The sequence below is a fragment of the Enhydra lutris genome, unplaced genomic scaffold (assembly GCF_002288905.1).
Source record: "Enhydra lutris kenyoni isolate GAN:26980312 unplaced genomic scaffold, ASM228890v2 scaffoldscaffold9, whole genome shotgun sequence".
Taxonomy (NCBI): Eukaryota; Metazoa; Chordata; class Mammalia; order Carnivora; family Mustelidae; genus Enhydra; species Enhydra lutris.
In genome coordinates this window covers 39,425,478-39,447,453 of record NW_019154093.1, presented here as the reverse complement: position 1 = coordinate 39,447,453, position 21,976 = coordinate 39,425,478, and the positions used below count along the sequence as shown (strand labels likewise).

The 21,976-nt window shown below is 34.1% G+C and overlaps 1 protein-coding gene across 1 annotated transcript in view; it reads left to right on the top strand.

Moving 5' to 3' along the window:
* Positions 1–21,976, top strand: part of LOC111142964 (neuronal growth regulator 1) — an 886,535-nt gene that overhangs the window by 338,695 nt on the left and 525,864 nt on the right. The window contains exon 2 of the mRNA XM_022496319.1: positions 12,826–13,058. Within this exon, the coding sequence (XP_022352027.1) occupies positions 12,826–13,058 (233 nt within the window). The remainder of the gene's footprint in view (positions 1–12,825; positions 13,059–21,976) is intronic.

Here is a 21,976-nt window from a genome sequence, read left to right as displayed (position 1 = left end):
GTCATAAAATACCCTTTCAAGTATGTATTACTATCCTGATTTTAAAGAATCAAATGTGAAGGTTTAAAAAAAATTGAATAGTGCCCAAATTCCTAAGGCTAGTAAGTGTCAGGAAGAATTGTGATTCAACCCCATGTGGCTCTAAATTTGGGGTACAATTATCCTTGAAGAAACCACATTAGCATTTCCCAGATTCCAGGTCACCTGTTTTTAAAGAGTGGTATAGTGGTGGTTTTCTTAGAAACCACCTTAGAACTTACAACTTAGAAGTAAACTTTCTAAGTTTACTTTTTAGAGTGACGTGAGGAAGTAATGGCAAAATCACAAAATTCTGACCTTGAGAAATGATTTTTCATGGAGATAAGAAAATATGCAGCAATTCAGTAAGGAAAGGGCCAGCCAGAAATTCATGGCTGAAATTTCAGCTTTGCATAAGTCACAGTGGAATTTTACATCCCTTGGAGGTACTTGCTTTTCTGAGCCAGGCAGGCAGTGAGATATGACGGGTCCCGCTGTCCACTAGATGCTACTGCTGGATGGATTCTCAAGCAAGAAATACATTGATATTTGCGGGGGTTGTAGTACTTTCTTCAGTAAAGAGTTCAGATGAAATGAATATAAATTATATGTTGGTTACATATTCAAATTTTGTCATCATTTACTATTCTCATAAATATTCATTTTCATTTCTTATTTATTTTAACCCCAAATGTCTTCTCTCTCTCTTTCTCTCTCTCCCTCACACACACACACACACACACACACACACACACTTCTTGAAGCACACATACATTTCTTAAAGCAGCAAAAGATTAAGAATAACAAAACAGGTGATCATAGAGAAAAAGTAAGTATATTTAGATTTCTCAAAAGGAAAAGAAACCAAAGAGATTACCAACACAAAAAAATCAAGCTTATGGGATTTACCAAAATTAAGACATTATTATTAGTATTAAGAGACAGGATATTTTTTAGTTTACTGATACATGCATGGGAAATTATAATACAGCCTGTCTTACCCAACTTTTATTTTTAACATATTTCTAGCAATTTTAAACATAGAATTAACACAGAAAGAAAAGACTTTTTAAAGCAACTATACTTGAAATATAAATGTTCTTTATAAAGAATGTCTTTGGGACACTACAGTTGATCTGTATAATATTCCAATAATATTGCTAATATTCCAATAATTCTCACACAAATTCTGTTCCCCTAACCCATTGTAGATAGAAGCTGGAGGTTAAAAAGGAGAAAAATTAGAGGCAAATATGCCGACAGTGTTTTGTTTTTTTTTAAAGGAGTTAAATAGCTTAACAGTTAAGGAAAAAAAAAAAGTATAAAATATAGCATTCCAGGTACCAGAAGTTTTGAACTGTAGTAAAAATATCCTTAGGGTTTATGATGATTTTCTTTTTTTTCAAATGAAAAATGAAAAATTTTAATAAAAAATTTTACGCAAGGGGGGATTTCATGCCTACACAAGAGTAGAAGCAAACACCCATCACCCAGCTTCAATGACTATCAAGATTTTACTGCATTTGCTTTGTCTATTTTTTCCTTTTTCTTATTTTCTTAGCTGAAGCAGATTTGATTTAAAGCAAATCATAGACATTGTATCATTTTGTTCTTCTTTATTTCAACATACATCTGTTTAAAAAAGTGGACATATCATGTCACTATCACATCTAAAATAATAATAATAATTACTTGCTATTGTCTTTTATCTGGTTCATAACCAGATTTTCCTAGTTGATTCACCAATGTCTTGTTTAGTTGGTTTATTGAATCAGGATCCAAACAAGGTCTTTAAAAGGGATTTGGGTGTCATGTCACAAAATTTAAGTCTCAATTCCCAGTTTGCTTCCAACATATCTACAGAAAAATCTAATAGTTATATACTGAGAGCATTAGGAATTATAAAAGAATTAAATTACTCCAGTGGAGTTAGGGATTTGAGTGATATCACTATAACAGGACTCTTTCCATTCTTATAGTGTTATTTAAGAAAACAATTTCTCAGAATTGATTTTAGACCCTGTTTCATGTAAGCAAATAGTATGCCCACTTAAGCAAGAAAGTTTGTTCATATATCTAAATAAAACCAAGTTATTAAGACATCCATTATTAACTATGCAAAGTAAAAAAGAAAAGTTTAAAAATATGTATCAAAATGTGATAAATAATTTTATTAGTTATACACTGTTAACAATTATGAAAATAAATTCATCCAGAATATTTTTTGCACTTAGATTCTCACAGTCCCAAGAGCTTTTTATAGCCACTTTTTATATGTTTAGTTTTATTGCAGAGAAGATAAGGTATCAATAAAATAAAAAAAAATTTAATTGGTTTAGAATCAGAGTACATGGCAGAAGTAGTATGGAAATATGAGTTTGAGAATAAAAAGAAACAATATAGCATTTCTTTTAAATTAGAACTGTTTCATTTTTTTAATGCAGGATATTATTATCAGACCACTGTGTTATTTAGATTTCCTTGGATACATTTAAAAATGAGAAATAATGAGTTTATTATAAAATAACCATATTTATAATAACCAGAAATTATAATTTTTCACAAAAACATCAGATTATGTTAAAAATTTTAGGTAGCAATTTAAAAAAGCAAAAAAGTTTACATAGGATAGAAAATCATTTTATGTACCATAAAAGCAAAAGGAAAACAGTTGGTAACCTTTTTTACATCTTGCTGAGTTTGGGAACATCATTGTGCTCATATAATCTCCAAATAGAGATTCATATAGCCATGTTCTAGAGTTATGAGGAAAGTTAACTCATAAAGCAGTGTAATAATTATAAAATATTTACAGTTATATTTCGTTTTATGACTTTATAAATCTACCTCCCATACACAGTCTCATTTGATCTTATACCAAAATTGGAGTTCTTAGTACAAGTGGTACTGTTTCTGTTTTGCAAATAAATAAGCCTTTAACAGAAGTTCAGTTACTTGCCCAAAAACAATAGCTAGTAAACCAGGGGCTGGTTTCTAAACATTAGTGTTCAGTCTCAAAGTAATTAAAAAAAAAAAAAAATATATATATATATATATATATAACTCCAAAGCTCTCTTTTTCTATACGTTCTGCTTATAAAATGGAGAAGTAAAAAGGAAAAAAAAAAAAAAAACCTTTCTGGAAGTTCAAAGATGGTAAAATAGGAGAAGTACTTTAAGGTTTGACTCCTTTATCTGTAAAATTATTTCTGCTTTGACTACGTAGTAAATAATGTTTTGCTGTATCAAGCCAGGCTCTACAAATGCTACTTTTTCCCTTCTTTCTCTTACGCCTCACATCACAGGGTTTTTTTTTGTTGGTGGTGATGTTAGTAGTAGTTTGTTTTGTTTTTAGACAAAGCTACCTATAGGAAGGTAGTTAATAATGCTTGCTCTTAATTACACTTACCACATAACTGTCTCCATCATGAACACCTTAAACAAACTAATATGATCATCATAGCAATCTCATCAGATCAATAATTTTACTAACCCCCTTTTACAGGTGAGAAAATCGAAGTAAATTAATTTGTTTGATGTTCCATAGCTAGTACACAAGAAAACTGGTATTTGAACTCCAATATAAACTATAATAAATCACTACACTATGCTTCCTTGCAAAGATGAATAATTTGTCCATGTGATCAAGCAAAGACTTATATTTCAACTACTTTTTAACATCTTTTGAGGAAATATAATCAGTTTAAATTTGTTCGCAGGAAGCAGATGGGAAAAAAATTAACTACTTCTTTTTTCCCCTCTGGGGCACATTTCCTAATTTATATTTTAAGGCATAGCTCATACTGAAATATGGGTTAGTCAATTTTCTCAAGAAAGGACGGATAAATATGGATTAATGGCTACTTTAGTTAATGATTGCAAGGCTGGCTTTAATTAATTGTGCTATGTAGCCATTCTTTATTCATAAAATAAAATTTGTGCTCAGAATACTTTTATTAGGAGAAAAAATGCAAGAAGAAAAATCCAACAGTGACCAGAAGAATGTTTGAAGACCAACTCAAGCAGAGAGAAAGAGAGAAAGAAAGAATAACTTTTATAATTTTTTTTTGTTTGCTAAATTTGTGTATTCACTGATATTGTAAAGAAGGGTGTACTTAATTAGTTCAACAAAGAGGTAAGTTTACAACTTTACTGTATATCCATTTGATACTTCTTATTTTATCATCTGTATTTATCTGCAAATAGAATACTTTCTAAATGACTTAAACAGAAAGATGGTTGATGGAAGGGAGTAGAATTGCTGATATTGTTTTTAGTATAGAATTCTATTTTGTTTTTCCTCTTGTTTTGAGAATGAGGTGTCTCTACCTGGCTCCGTCCCAAAGAGGATGTAATAGAGAGGTTTGCCAAGACCTTAGAGCTTTATCTTGGTCACTTCTCCAGGACTGACTGCATTCTCCCTCTCTATTTTAATACTGCTATTAAACATCTATTTTAAACATCTCCTGCATGCATTTTGAATGTAGTGTTCATTCCTTTTTATAGCTCCTGAGGTGAAAGTCCAACTTCTCCAGGAAGCAGCTGCTGGGTAGACAGTACTGCAGACAAATTCTCCCCACAGCGGTTCAGAGCACCTGCCAGTTAGCAGAAAATTTGAAGTCCTTCCAGATCCAAATAGCTCACATTCAAGTCCACGTGGGAGAAAGCAAGCTGGTTTAGTTGAACTCAAAAACCAAAAAAGTAGAAAAGACAAAGAAATTTACAATTTGAGTCATGATTAAACCCATTTGAGCAAAGCTAGTCCTAAACGAACTTTTCGGATATGTAGCCCATCTTCCTGTTTATAGTCTCTGCATCATTCATCAAGCCTGCCTTGCTGGGTGCCTGGGTGGCTCAGTCATTAAGCATCTGCCTTTGGCTCAGGTCCTGATCCCAAGGCCCTGGGATGGAGTCCCACATTGGGCTCCCTGCTCAGTTGGGAGTCTGCTTCTCCCTCTACCACTCCCCCTGCGTGCTCTCTCTCTCTCTCTCTCTCTCTCTCTTTCTCTCTGACACACACACAAATAAATAAATTTTTTTTTTTTTAAATCCTGTATTCGTGTATTCACCATTCTTCATGCAGGGTTAGTTAAGACCTACCTACCTCTCAAAATGCTTTTGTTAGGGGCCCCTGGGTGGCTCAGTGGGTTAAACCCTCTGCCTTCGGTTCAGGTCATGATCCCAGCGTCCTGGGATGGAGCCCCGCATCGGGCTCTCTGCTCAGCAGGGAGCCTGCTTCCCTTCCTCTTTCTCTCTGCCTGCCTCTCTGCCTACTTGTGATCTCTATCTGTCAAATAAATAAATAAAATCTTAAAAAAAATGCTTTTGTTAGTTTTATATGAGATCATATAATAATACATTGTCTATTCCTCTTAACCCATAGTCGTCATTCAGCAAGTGGGATTTATTATTATTATCAAAAGATGATAATTAGATCTTGGTAAGGACTTCCCTATATTCTTTACTTATAATGTATAAGCTCTTTTTCACTCTATCCATACTTATTTTATGTGTTGAGTGATTTACAAATAATGTCCTGAAGAACTCTAAATTTAAACATTTCTTAGCATTGACCCCTGAAAACACAGACATATATGCTTACATGGAAGCCTGACTTAAATGAATCAACGGAAAGAATAAGATAAAGTGGTATTATAGAAAAGCATGGTTTAATTGTAAGTTAAAATAATTGATGTTAATGTTTAGAATTTACTGCTTAATCCAAAACCAAATGTTAAAGATTTTGTAGGTGTTGAAAATGTTGGATTATAAATGTGTCTTTAAATATGTGTTTTTAAATTATTTAATCTAAATAATCTAAATAGTGCATTAAAATAACACTAAAAAGTGTGAGTTTACCCTCTTGCTTGATCATACTAAAGTTCCCATCTTTTAGGAGTTAGGTTTGGTTTTATATAAAACTCAAAAAGTATTATTTTCAGGTTTTCCCCCTCTGATTTACAATATTAAAATATATAAATAGTTTGAAAATTTGATCTTTTTTTTTTTTTAAAGATTTTATTTATTTATCAGAGAGAGAGAGGAAGAGAGAGCGAGCACAGGCATACAGAATGGCAGGCAGAGGCAGAGGGAGAAGCAGGCTCCCTGCCGAGCAAGGAGCCCGATGTGGGACTCGATCCCAGGACTCTGGGATCATGACCTGAGCCGAAGGCAGCTGCTTAACCAACTGAGCCACCCAGGCGTCCCTGAAAATTTGATCTTATAATTAGAGAGTAGCTGATAAATTCCAATGTCTTATCCAAGATATTTTTAATATAGCTGTACTATTAAAAAGAAGTGCTAGAATGAAATACAAAGGAAAGAGATTTATTTCTCTTGCAAAATAAGAAATCAATGTTATTTGGTATTTTGTTTTTGTTTTTCACTACTATAGGTAAAATATGCCCAACATGACATTATTTCCATTCTAAAAATAAATGTACATGTGATATTAATATGGGTAGATAATATTAACTAGGTAATAATTGCCTGGAGATTTAATGCAATTACTTCATAATAAAATTATTTCCATGCATTACAAATTTCAATAAACAAGTCATCTGTAAGTTACTTACCCTCTCTATACCTCACTTTCTCCTTTGCAAAATGGGCATTATGATAGTACTTGACAGTAGCTATTTTAAAAGTTCTTTGTGAGGAAATGTACACAATGGGCTTACAATAGTATATGGCAGAAGTAATATTAATAAGTTATTTTAGCTAACATGCAACACTACCAAACCATTACCTGCAGAAGTGCATTTTCACTTACATATCTCTTAAAAATATTTAAAAGTATAATTATCATATATAGGGATGAGTACTTCACTAAGTAACTAAAACTCATCGGACAAATTGCTGATTTTGTGGATTTCCCTTGACAAAATCTCACATTCCCTGCACATGCCAAAATAGAAAGATAATAGGATTTGTTTCAGCCCCAGAGCAGTTTCTACTATAGTAGTAGTAAAGGAGCTCTGGAATTCATAAATCAATCTACTGTAATATTATTATCTAGCAAACATTATATAATTTACATGTTATATACATATATGTGTACCTATATGTCTATTCATATCCGTATCTATGATATAGTACTTAGAGAATAACTACCATCAAAGACATTAAGAAGGGAGTGCCTTACAAACAAAGGCAAGTAGGAGAGGGGATTGCTCTGCTCTGTTTAATCTCTGCTTTACTTCCCTTACTTGATTTTGGCCTGGAAACCAGGATATCAAAACTCTTTGTATGAGGAATTAGCATGGTGATTGTATGGGGTTGTGAATTTTTTGTTTTTCTCTTTATGCTTTTGAAAGCCTTCCTGTCAAATTTAGAACTTTGTGATACAATGAAAAGACAGCTGTGAAGGTAGCTGGCCAGCTCCTTCACGGGAATATTATTTTCACATGGTTTAGCTTTGAATCCAAGGGAAATAGCATTTTTCTCTTTTATTAATTAGTACCTTTAAAAGGAGCTTTCATTAATCAACATGTCTTATGAAAAGCTGGTCTCTTTCCATAGTGCTGAATAAATCCTGCTGTGTGGAGTACTGGTAATGGTACTAAGGCTTATGTTTTTGGAATGTGTTACAGAGAATTAGAGATATGAAAGAAAAAAAAAATCAATCCTCAGCAGCCATAGGCTTTTTTTTCTTAATAGAGCTTTTAAAAATATTAAATAGCCCCAAATATGCTAATTTCCATCACATTTTCTGATATCCACCTTTTAGATTTAATCATCACAGGAAGTATTATTACAGAGTCTGTTAGAATCGTTCCAACATCATTTTGATCAACTTGAGGTTCACCAAATGGGACTTTATACCACCCAGATCAGGACCTGCCTAATAATGTGGAGTAGTGTCATTTATAAATGAACTCCTCGAAAGAGTTGAAAAACATCAATGCTGTTCTTATTAGAAAAGCACTATCTTAAGCCCGGGTTTATATAATTAACAACCCTGAAACAAAATTAAGTATTCAGGTTATTTTTTGTACATTTTTCAGCAACCAGATGTTTGGAACTATGATTATAAAACATCCAGATGATTGACTCAAAATTTAAGTATTTGTCATGATATTTGACATGGTGTTAACACAGCTCCTGGGGAAAAATGTATTTTTGGAACTATTTCACTCATCTCCCAATGAAGTAGGTAGTCTAGCAGATTTTTTAAGTGGAAAAGAAAAAAAAAAAAAACCTTTCAGGAAAAGCCATGCCATATTTAATTAAAGGATATATTCATTATTAAACATTTTTTATTCAGATTATTTCATTATCTATACTTCAGAGGGATCCTAAGATCACTAACTGTTAAAAATTTTCCATTTTGGAGTCCAGAGAGGAAAGAAGATCCAAGTCTGTGACCCAAGAATTATTGCTTCATCCTGCCCCATTAATGATCTGTCTTTACCTCACCAACCTCTCCCTCACTCATTAATTCTTCCATCCTGTAGTGGGACAATCCCTCACCCTGGCTACTGTCTGACTCTAGGAATGTGTAACATAGTCTGTCAGCATGGTTGAATGCAGACCAACTGGCTTCATTCAAGATACAAACCTTCAGTACCTTTGTTTCTCCATTATTAAAATGAAGATAATGGTATCTGGCTTTTATACGGTTATGTGAAGATTAAATAGGATAATAATTGTAAGTGCCTAACAAAGTGTCTAGCACATACAAAGCAGAATTTTCAATGAGTTAAATTGGTTCCTGAAGTATAGGGTCAAATGTAGTTCTTTCTTATTTCAAGTAGTTCTGAGCCCAGCTCCCGTCTGCCCCTTACCTACCACTTTGCTCTCTTCACAGAGCATGGTTCCCTGCCCACTGTCTCAGATTGCTTAGCCCATCCTCTGTATCATAGATCAGTCACTGTTTGTAGGACATATATATGCATTTAATTATATGTTATCATACATTAATGTGGGCATGACTTTGCTTTCCCAACTAGGTTGTACTTTGGAAATTTTGATTTACTTTACCATATTGTTTCTTCTTCTAAAACTACCTTAATTTTTTGCCTTCATTCATCCATTCAGCAAATATTTATATTTATTTTCAATTATTTGTGGGCCCTTGGAATACACAGAAGTAACCAAACAGACAAGGTCCTGAATGTTACTTCTAACAAGGAGAGGCAGAAAATAACCCAGCAACTAAACAGATAATGCATTTCATAGGAGTGTAGCAGTGGTATTATTTTTGCTATTTAATACATTAGAAACTTCAGTGAAGACCTAAGGAAGATAGTGATTAAGTTATGCAGCTCTCTGGAGAAAGAGAGGTCCAGGCAGAAGAAAGAGCAAATGCAAACTTCCTAGGGCAAGAGCATGTGCCCCTTTGTTGGAAACAAAGCTGGAGGACCGTAGTCTAGAACAGAATCAACTGGAAAAGAGTGACAGCTAGTAAGGTCAGAAAGGCATCAAAGGAAGATTGCATAAGATCTTTGACCACTCTCAGGATTAAATTTTTTCTTATGAATGAAATAGGAAATGACGTAGGAAGCCATGTTGTTGTTCTGACTTAAACTCTAAAAAATTTATTCTGTTTATTGTAGAGAGAATAAACTACACTACAGATGTCAAGGGCAGAAACCTGAAACTCTGAGGCAATTGCAATAATCCAATTATAATAATAATTTAATTATTATATTTTCACTTCCTATTCTGCATGATGGCCATTCATGAATATACTTTATCATCCTTTCTAAATTATTAATTTCATATGGGCCAGGATTCCACCATATTTTATATTTTCAGACATTAGAATTTTTAAACCCAGAAAAATGTTTTTTGGTGCCTGAAGGGTGCAAAACTAAATTATTACCACTTCTCATACTTCTTTTACCCCTCCCTACCACCTGCACTACTCTGCCATACCCTGAATATCTTCCTTCCTTCCAGAATTCCTTCTTAATTCATTATATACATGTCAGACAGTATCTCTTTCTATTGTAAAGAAAAAAAAACCCCACAAAACTAGGGTAGATATGAAGAACAAAGAGGAGGTAGAAAGGTAGAAGATGTAGTCCTTACAATTAAGGAAACTTATGTGCGTATTAGACCTATTTCATATATTTGATATAGTCATGTCATAGTTCACCTTAAAACTGTATGTCTCTATATAAGCATCTTGCGATTTCATAAAATAGAAAGCCATTCCTAGATCTTGCTATTCCCAATTTGTAAAATTCTATTATGGTAATTTGAGTTATTTAAATTGTAACTCTATAGTGTCATTTGAGAATACTGCTGTAGAAATCCGAAGAAGTCATACAAAATTCTTTTGTTTTTGTTTTTGTTTTTTAGTTGAGTCTCATTCAAGGGTCTTCTAAATGTATGTCTTGAAAAGCTTTGGATCAGGACCAATAACAATTGTGAAATATAGTTATCCAACCAAGGAGACATAAAAAACTCCCTTTTCATTTTTCACAGGGAAGAAGTTAAATTCTGTTCTCCCCTGATGATCCCTAATATACCAGAACAGGAATAGTGCTTACGCTAAGACCAGGAGTTATAACCCAGATTTGGTCTATGAAAGCTCCAGTATCTAAAGGCTAGTTAATCTCTGTGCTCTTCCTGATACCTCCCCAAATAAAGATAAAGCTGTTCCTGCCTCAAGGGAAAGGAAAATGCCCAGCAGAGTGCTCTAAATCAAACTTTCATGGTAAAACATGCATTAATAATTAATTTTCTGCTTCCTTTAGAATAGGACAGGTTAAACAGTTGGTCACATTTAGTAAATAAGAAATTACTTGCAGTAATTTCTGCAACATTCTGATCATCTATCCATTTCTGAAACCTATTTTAGCAGTCTTTGATCTACATTACGGAGGAAAGGACACTGAATATAGAAATATAAGACTTGATTATGAATTCCACTTTGTCACCCACTAATAGTGTGGCTTGGGCAAGTCATTTAACCTAAACATTCCATTTATTTTCTAGTGATGAATTGGGCATAACAATCCATACCCCAGAGGGTTGTAAATGAGCATCATATAGGATAATGTGTGAAGGCCATGAATGCAGAGGTCACACAGAAACTCTTGATGAACCCATATATTACATACAAGCATTGTAATGACCAGAGCCCTAGTAATGATAATTCAGTGTTCTATCCTATAGCAGTAGACACATGATCTTGTGAAATGGGATATATGTCCCTTCTATCTTCTTTCTGCATATCATTAGGAATGACAATATACCATAATTGTTTAATTATGTCATTAAAGTGGGTTTTATTTTCTTCATTAATTACATAAGGAAAAGCTTTTCAATTAACAATGACCTTTATGACTTTACTAGTTTGGATTCTGTAGATGGCAAAGCTGACTGCAAATTAGATTCTGCAGTGTACCTTGTTCCTTATTTTTTCACCCACTGATTAGTTTTATACAGTTGGCAGCAGCCTACCCTGTTGCATTCAGCTTGCAATTTTGTAGCAGTCTCAAACACTGTGTTCAATCCCCCAAGGTGTTCTGTAGAAATGCTGTCAAACTATTTCGATGTATGTGTATTTTCATTCTGTAGCTGTGCTTTGTACTCATTTAAGAAAACCAGTCTTTAATTTGTATCAGAACGTTTCCAAGATGAAACATAGAATTCCAGGCTTCAGCAAAATCACTGACATATGACCACAGCAGCCTTCTGTTCTAAATCATGATGTCTGACTTCTATTGGATACAAAGCTATATTTTTGAATCTTGTTATAAAATACAACTTTGAATAAATGGCTTCAGAATTGACCTTAAAGTCTACTAATTGTCATCACCCTTTCTATGATCATCTGGCTTTAGTTTACCTTTCCAGTTTCATCTCTCACCCCTCCCACCCTATACTCCATGCTTGGTTGTCTTTGAAGTGTGTGGCTTTCTTTCTCACACCTTTCTCTGGTGTTACCCACATATGGCACCTCTGTCTAAATGTCATGTCTCCCACTCCTTGCCTCTTTATTCAAGGCATTTTCTATTCCATAAAGCCTATTCTATACCCCTAGTACCTTTTCTGAGTCAGTTAGTTCTTTTTTGTAACTTGTGCCTGATTTAATCAAATAATCCTTTGCCTAGCATTGATTGGTTGCCTAATTGTCTTCCTTACTAGACTTAAAGTTTTGGAGAGCGAGGGCAATACCATTTTTAAATCCATAAATAGTAGAAGCTTCATAAATGTTTGTTGGATAAATGAATGCTTCCTGGAAAGACTATTGGTCGGCTTATTGAGAAGACAGCAAGTATTTGCGACTAATGTCTTGTCTCCTTCACTTGCAACAGCAATCTTATCAGTAAAATGCAGTTTATAGTTTCAGTGTACAGCTTACCACTCTTTAAATGCATAATAAACATGATATGGTACTATCCTATGCTTTCTATTTAGTATCTGGTATATTATATTAGAATTGGATTTGGTTAAAACAGTCTAACTCATGGACCTTTTCTACTTCTTATAATTTCAAAGAAAAAATGTTTTAATGTTGAAATTATTATTTGAAGGAATTTAACTTTATTTAAATTTACTTGTCATCCAGACAGAGCGAAAAAAGATTTTGACTGGCTCCGAGTTAAAACACACACACACACACACACATTTAAAACAAAACAAAACTGTATGCCAGCATTGTTTCACATTTGCATTGGGAATGGAAGATGTACCAGTGTGCTCAAATGTTCTTATTTTCTGCATTTATGTCTGATGTTTGTATTTGATACAGTGCTATAATTCAACATATGGAAATGCACTCAGAACAAAGATAATGTTGTCTTTCATTTTCATTTTGATTAATAGTGTTCTGTCTCTGGTAATTTGTAGGTGTTATTTGGAAGATGGAGCTTCAAAGGGTGCCTGGCTGAACCGGTCAAGTATTATTTTTGCGGGAGGCGATAAGTGGTCAGTGGATCCTCGAGTTTCAATTTCAACATTGAATAAAAGGGACTACAGCCTCCAGATACAGAATGTAGATGTGACAGACGATGGCCCATACACGTGTTCTGTTCAGACTCAACATACACCGAGAACAATGCAGGTGCATCTAACTGTGCAAGGTATGCATTTCTATAATTGCTATATTGTGAAGGACTATATTTAACAAGGTTCAGTATTTAGATAACAGAATGACTCAGAAGTAACTGACAATGTTGAAAGATACGTAGTCATTGTCTTCAGGGATTTATGTTCCTAGATTCCATTAAGTGTAATGGCTATTATAAACATATAAGTCCCCACTTACCAAGATCAAAAATTATCCATTAACACCACATTATGATTTTCTTGTGTGTTCTTCATTTAGTATCTTCCATTGAGTCACCCGTTCAATACATCTTTGAGAACCCATGATTGATACATTAAAATTAATGTTCGATAACCCATGATGGATGAATGAAAATATTAGAACTTTTTGAAATATCTGTAGTATAACTCTTTAAAAGTAATCCTCAAGACTTCCAGCACTCTGTCTCAATCCAAATTCTGCTTACATTGATTGAAGTCACAATGGAAAGAAGCAGCCTTCTAGAATTACTTTATTTAAATATAGAGTAATTGGAAAAATATGGTACACAATGGGTTATACTTTGATTTACTTTCAGTAGATCATAAATCATTCTAGCTAACTTACAGTCTCCAAATACACACAGAATCATCAAGTTACTTTATTTTTCACACATACTAAAATGTAAGAGTGTATATATCCCCAATATAAATACTTTTCAAGAAGAATGCAATTACAATGTTAGTTGAATAGAAAATGCATATTCTTGCCCTTTCACTATTTCCTTGTGCTTTATAGATTAATGATGTGTTGTTTCCATAAAAATATTGTGCTGTGGATCTTAAGATGACACTGCAGCATTTCTAAGTAAAATTAATGACAAATTATGTGATAATGTGGTACCAGTGAGTGCATGTTTTATTCCCAAGAAAAAAGCTGAGGGAGCAAGTTAGTTGTATTATCTTTGAGTTTACCCTTCAAAAATTGAACTCGAAGTATTAATTTAGGTACATGGCTTACACCTGGAATTTCATTAACTTACACCTTTATTTCCTTATATAAAGGTAAGCCCGAAATCAAATACAGCTTCAGTTAGTAGTAAATATTTTAACTTCATGATATAATTTAAATGTATTAATTAAGTAATCAACTTTAAGGAGAAAAGTGTAAGGTAAACAATAAGCCCGGAAATTTCCCCAATGGTTTTTCTTATTACAGATCATTGCACAATGTGGTGATGTTCTTTATTTAAAGTCATATGAGAATATAATAAAGTTTTCACCAAAGCTTGTCTTCATTCAGAGATTATCCAGAGATTCTAGAGGTCAGGAGTTAGTCCACCTTCAGAAACTGGCATGGGATTACAAGTCAAAAACACATTTCTTCTGTTATGCAAGCCTAATCTTGTTTTCTTGTTTAGTTCTGCGCCCTTTGACTTGAGTTTCTAGCTCAAAGACTACAAAGGATTTTTATTGCACCAGAAAAAAAGTACACTTGAATAATAATTATATTTGAGTCACTGGAGATATAGACGTTTTGCTTCTTATAGGTTTAAATGATGTCTTTCTGGACACTAAACATACCCCTCTTTCCTTTTTCCCATTCTGTCTTGTTTCATAGTAGGCTTATATTTTTAAACCAGACTATGGATATATGAGCCCTGCCCAGGCACATGTTTGCTTTTTATAGGATGTCTTTATAACTTTATGCTATGTAGATGGTTTAACACTATACAGATTTTTTAAACTGTTACATGCCTTACTATGGCATTCCTTTTTGTTGGCCATTTGGTGATGGTGAAATTTTGAACTCCATTTTAGGAAATGTGTTGTAGGAATGCATTTATTGTATGTTTTATTAGTATAATATGTTGTTCTTCTAGAAAAAAAAATATTTGTGTTACTGTTTTGAAAGTTTGGGTTTGTGTTTGGGTCAAATTAAAAGCTAATAATTTTACAGTATTTAGGAACATAATTACTCATTAGAAGTTGATTGACATGTGGGCAGTTTTCTAATTACATTAATAAAGTTCAGGGAATAAATTAGTAGGCTTGTCAGTCAATTCAAGAACTAAATAAATGTCACAAAAAGTCAACCCCACTTGAGCTACATTTCCTCTTGATGAATGAAAATAAGCTGATATGCACATCTCTTCAGTCTTTGTATTTCCTAGGTTGTCTGACACTCCGGTATATCTCAATAGTTTTGAAGTGTATGCTCTTTGCCTAACAATTTGTCAAGTCTTTATTCACCAAGATAAAGAAACTTAGCAACTGAGAGAAGACTGTATTAATCACTGATGTCAAACACACACATTGGTAGTAAAAACAAAGCTCATCTTTAATTGTTGCAACTATGTGCTCAAAGGAGATATTTGAAAAGAAAATCATTTGAGAAAGGGGATAATAGAAGGGATATCTTGCCAACACAGACATTGTGCATGGGAGATTTGTCTGTACTCTTGATTTCTTAGAGTTATTAATACCAGTGAAGGGGACAATGGGGGAGAAAAAATATTGGAGTAGGAGTTGGAAAACCTGGATTCTAGTCCTGAATTTTCTCTCTTGAATGGGTAATTACCAAGTCGCTCTAGAAAACTGCAGTTTTCTCAACTGAAAGAGGAGGACTCAGGTCAGAAGATCTTACATATCATTGAAAAACAAAAAGATGACCAAAACAAAACAGAAAAAACCCAACCAACCAACCAAACAAAACAAAAACACACAAATGAATAAACAACCAGGGATGATTTGCAAGGGAAAAAATGTTATTTAGTTTAAAAAATGAAAAAAGTATTCCATAACATATGTGTAACGCTTGCAACAAACACAGTGCAGGTTAAGTTTTACATAGCTGTACATTTGAGTATATATGCTGCAAGTATATTCTATTTATCTCTATGTTTTGCTTTCACCAACTTAGCTGAACAATGTATGTACTTATAAAATGTGAAGAATGCGGTGAATTGGAGTTTTACTTCAAGGGTTTAGAAAGAAACTCAATAAGAAAATTAAATTTTCATTTTCTGTATATAGTATACCTAAATGTCCAGTGTTTTACATCATGTGGTATAGCATTTACTAAGAGTAGCATTGTTCATGAGTATAAGAATGTACATGACTAGAGGAGTTGCTATGAAGCCAAAGGTCCCTATTACAATCCTGTGATGACAAGGATCATATAATGTAAATGCTGCACACTTGAGTATATGATAGAGATGGCTTCTACTTTGAGTCCACGTCTGAAGTCTATAGGTTGTGTATGGTACAAGGTAGACACATTCATAGATACTGTACATTAAACACATATACAGACAATAGCCCCTGACAATACCTTGATTATAGCCTTGTGAGACTATGGACAGAAGATCCATTAAGATGTACCTGGAAAGAAACTGAGATAATAAATGTATGTTGTTTTAAGCCTTCCACACTCGTGTATGTGTACTCTCACACACATCATATATGTGTGAAATGTTTATCCCTCAACTTGTGCCCTTTCAGGGAGATATATAGTAGGTTTTCTCTAGGCAGAATAGAACATTTGACTAGCACATAGCTCTATGTCCAAAATAACTCCTCAAGGGTATTTAACTTCCCCAGGGTGTTCTGTTTTCCTCAGAATATCTGGCTTACCTGGGATGTCTGTGATAGATGAGGTGGCACACTTCCCTTTCCAGGGATGGGTTTGCTTTTCTAGCTGCTGGGAGTGTTTTCAGCAGACAGCAGCACTGAGTGATCAGACCTTTCCAGAATCACGTCCGCCATAGAAAGCCACTTTATCTAAAGTCAGACTTTTCCTAAAGCAACCAATATCTGATGACTGATTGAAAGGTCCCTCCCTTTCAGCCCAAAGTAAGATAACTCAGATGAGCCATTTTGGCTCCAGAACAGTGGAAGCTGTTGAGCAGCTCTACAACTGAGCTTGCTTTGCTCACTCCTATTTCATTCCTCTTCTTCTCCGGGGACTTATCATAGGGGTATTTCCTGATAACTATCCTGCACTATAAAGTCCTCATTTTAGTGCCTGCTTCTCAAAGATCCCAGACGATGACAATGTCAGCCCCTTGTCTCTGGCTTAGTCGTCGTTTGGAGAAAGCCTTTATAGAATGGAAAGACAACACATTCAAACACCATTTATTATTAACATTCTGTTTTACATTGGGAAGGATTTAAAGAGGCTTATAAAGAAGTAGTTAGTACCCCAAGATAAATAGAGGAAGTTGGAGGCAAAAGATAAGGTAAGCAGAGCAGGATGCAGTCAGTGGTGAGGTTAGAACATAAAAGGTATGTCATGATTTCTAAGTAATTTTAGAGCTCAGTAAAATTTGGTTCTAAGGAGCACCTGGGTGGCTTGGTCATTAAACGTCTACCTTCAGCTCAGGTCATAATCCCAGGGTCCTGGGTTGGAGACCCATGTAGCGCTCCCTGCCTGGCAAGAAGCCTGCTTCTCCCTCTCCTACTCCCCCTGCTTATGTTCCCTCTCTCGCTGTGCCTGATAAATAAAATCTTTTAAAAAAATTAGTTCTAAGATTTGTAGCAGCCAATACATAGAGAGAAACAGGATTAGGTATTCATTCCATGATCCACACAGTTCATTAACACTTACATGTCTTAGTCTCCTGATCCTGTTACTCAGAGTGGAGCAAAGTTTCCACTGTGAATCAGCCCAGAGAACCACTGTGAGGTGTGAGGAACATCTCCACAGTAACTGTACAGTACTCACATCACTCGTTCAGAGAATTGTTCCTTATAACACCTCTCAATATAACCTGAAGTGCAGGGAAGTCAAGAAAAAATTAAAAATCTGAAAGTAAATTCAGTGAGATGCCAGTTCAATAACAGGACGCTCGCTTTTTGATTACTACCTTAATCTGTAAGTAAATTTTAGGACCTAGCCTTTCTGAGCCAAACCTCCACAAATATTATTTCTCTCAGTGAATCTTTGAATAGGAATTCAGGTACAGATATTTTAAAATTAGACTTGCCAGTGAGTATCTGGAGAGCAATTATTCCATGTGGCCACAAGTATAGAGCTGTATTCTTTAAAGACCAGTGCATCTTAATATAATGTTAGCATTCTTTTTATGAATATTAAAGCCTCAACAAGGTACATAGGGGAAGAGAAAGACACCACACTTCTGCTCCAAGTTGACCTGCTGGGCAATAAGACATCATCACAGATCATAGACCTGCCTTCCTTGAAAGACCTGAAAGAGAAAAAAGCCACAATGGTAAAAAAAAGCAAGTCAAAATACCACATATATTAGAAAATTCAAGTTGGTGTTCTGCAACAGTAAACATTTCAAAATTTTCAAAAAGCTACAAAATGAAACCAAAGAAAAATTAGCAGCACTAGGAAAAGTTTTACAGAACCCACACATGTCAATAGTCATTGCTTGAATGCAGTGATGGCTCAGAACAAGGCTCTCAGACTGGCTCCCACTCTGTTTTATTTAAGCTCTTGTTGGGGAGATTAAGATTACACATAGGAACCCCACTTTGGACATGCTGTCAAATACAAAGAAGTCACAAAGACCCAAAATATAAACCCTAAATATTTTTAGCATAGAAACAAAGAATAAACCACCTGAATTAAAGGACTATCACAGTCCTTGATAGTGATGTTTCATTATCCCATCTGAAGTACCTTTAGCTTTTGGGAATGTAAATCTATAGTATAGTTCTAAGATAAAATATTTATAAAATGCAATCTTTTTAAATTAAAAAATTAAATATAATTAACATACAACATTATGTTATTTTCAGGTGCACAATATATAATGAGTCGGTATTTGTATATATTGTGAAATGATCACCACAATAAGTCTAGTAAACATCCATCACCACACAGTTACACATTTTTTATGATGATGTGAACTTTTAAAATCTATTCTTTTAGCAACTTTCAAATATGCATACAATATTATTAACTGTAGTCATCATGCTATACTTTATATCCCCATGACTTAATCTGTTCTGTTGTTAGACATTAGTACCTTTTAACCCCCTTCACCCATCTTGCCAGTCCCCCCATCTTCTTGATGTTGGCAACCACCGATTATCATCTCTACATCCATGAGCTCATTTTTTGTTTTTTAAGGAAAAAATTAAGGCTATTTCCCAGAAGTAACCTTAGTTTTTGTAGTTTTTGTACATGAGCCATTTCTTTCTTGTATTAACTGTACAACAGAGACATATTTCTAAGTTCACTTATGTGATAATAAATATATATTATCTGCTTATAAGAAAACACTCATCATTTACTCTCTAAAATGAGGTTATAGTTAATTTCAAATAGGGGTGGCTGGATGGCTTAGGTGGTTAAGCATCTGTCTTTGGCTCAGGTCATGATCCCAAGGTCCCGGGGGCCAGTCTCACAATGGGCTCCTTCGCTCAGAAGGGAGCCTGCTTCTCTCTCTGCCTGCCACTCTCCCTGCTTGTGCTCTCTCTCTTTTGCTATCTCCCTCTGTCAAATAAATAAGTAAAATCTTAAAAAAAAAATTAATACCAAATAGTTAAGATACAAGTTACATGGATAGGGTGTACATACTCATTCTTATTCCCTCTATAGGGAAGTCTTCCTTATTCTATCATAAATCGTTCTTTGCTTACCCCAGTTCTCATTGTGGTGAGAGCCAATAGGAGCCAAAATATACGGAGATCACACAGATTAATGGATATCTGACTACTGATCACTGGGTCAAAAACCACTAAGGTGAATAAATGATGTAAATAAAGTTCTGCTAGTCCTTATAGATTCTCCCCACATTGTGGTAGTTGTAATGATGGACATACCTAGAAACATCCCAATTTTCTATTTCTATTGGTTTGAAATGTCCAGATTTACAACTTATGGAAAAAGAATTTATAAGCATTTTGGATCATATGTATTACTAAGTAATAGGACGGTCATTGTATCGCCCAGGTGCTTTATGCAATGGGAAATATTTAATCTCTTCAAATAGATGAGGTTGTATTATTGATGTTCAGAAAGATAATGATTTGGAATCTAAACAGAACAATTATGCCTAATTTGTGAAACTTTGGAAAAATAAGTCCTTTGGGTGTCATTTGTGATGTAGAATTTCAGTAAAATCCGTTCCTTCAGGTGGACCTTCACAGACAAACTCCAGGCTACTCATCTGGACTTATCTAGAATAGACTTTTTAGGGCAGTGCATACTACATAGTAATTTTTTAAAATAAGACATTTTTCTGTTGGATATTTTCACAATTTTCTTTTCAGAAATCCCTGTCCAACTCGAATCACTGTAGCTCCGTTGGCAGTGTGTATCAGGCCAACTTCTAGGAAGCCATTTCCTTACTTTTACCTGTGAGTGTATTGACATTGATTAGGGTACTGGTTTAACAACCAGGATCCATTAAAAATAAGATTAATTGAACTGATTTTAGGTGAAATCCTCATTTGACTATTGGCACTTCTTCCAGAACAGATTTTTCTTCTTTCCTAAATATTCTTCTATTTTCTTTTATAGTCTTTAGGAAGGTTATTTCCTTATTTTTCTGCAGTTGAAGTAAAGGAAGTGGTAGAAAGAGAAGGTACATTTCAATGAATAATATTTATCTTTGAAAAAGATTTTCTTAGTGCGTGTAGCAATCATATTTTCCTATACAAAAATTAGTACATGAAATTTTATGTACCATCATTATAGAATCTTATTTTAGAACAGTATCTTAGATTAAAACAGTGCAAAAATCCATAATGTACTGCTTACCATACACAGAAGGGAGCGAATAAATTGATAGTGTTTTCTGATAAACTTTTAATATGCTGTCATTTGTGAATGCGAGAGAAGTGAGAGAGAGCAAAAACTAATATTGAGAGATACTGCACACTGTTGGCCTCCATCTGAGTCATCCCTTTTTCTGAAGATTCTGTAGAAAGAACGTTCATGGAAACTGCTGAGCTTCATAATTGGAGCAAGGGAAACAGTATTAGAATTTAAATAAGCATCTTTGCTATCTAGTGAATTGTGACAGCAACAAGGGTTCTTCTTCTTTAATACTTCTGATTTACTCATGAATTGGATAATTTTTTTGAGATGGCAGGTTAGGGGCAATGAAACCTAAGGGTCGTATAGTTTGTGGTCCACGTTGTTGAAAAGTAATCCTGCCATGCTTTGTCCTTGTTTTTAAGTTTTAAGTTTTGAATCATGTTGGCAGGTATTAGATAAAAGGATATTTAAAAATGGAATTTATAAGAAGTAGAACCATATTTATTATCATTCAGAGACTGAGTAGAGCAGTACTTGCCTTTTTTTTTTTGTAACACACAGTTCAAAATGCAATTTGACAATATTTTAGAGTAACTAACCCTCTAAGCGAGATCTGCTGCCCTTTAAAAATCCCTTCAATGATTAATGGATATTTATTCTAGTTCTTGAAACACATGGTTTGGTAAGTATCTTAAAACTCAGACTGATGATATTTTTATTTTCTCAGTCGTAATTCTGAGTTATTTTGTGTGTTGCATTTCAGAATAGTTGTATCTGATGCCTATCTTAGAATATCTTTATTTTTTTCTCTAAAACACACACACAAAAAAACTATGTAAGTAATACATGCCAAATCCCAATGCAATGTACACTATCAGTATGAAAATCTCTCTATAAATAAAAGATTACCAAGCTTTAGCTGGTCTGCTTATTCTGAGAAACCCTGCAAATAAAATAAAAGTCTGATGAAATAATTTGTCTTCTTGGAAGTCATTGCAATACAATTTGATCTATGAAATAATTTTACTGTTTACTTCCCCAAATTAGGTGGACAGTTAAGAAATTACTAACAAGATATTGGGATTTTGCTCTTTTCATTAACTAAATTCTAAATAGCATACCCCTTTATAACCCGTGTATGTGTAAAATTTAGCAGAGGAGAAAACTTGAATCTGCTAATGATATTATTTATCTTATGATTTATAGCAGAAAAATAAGAATTAACTATGGATAGTG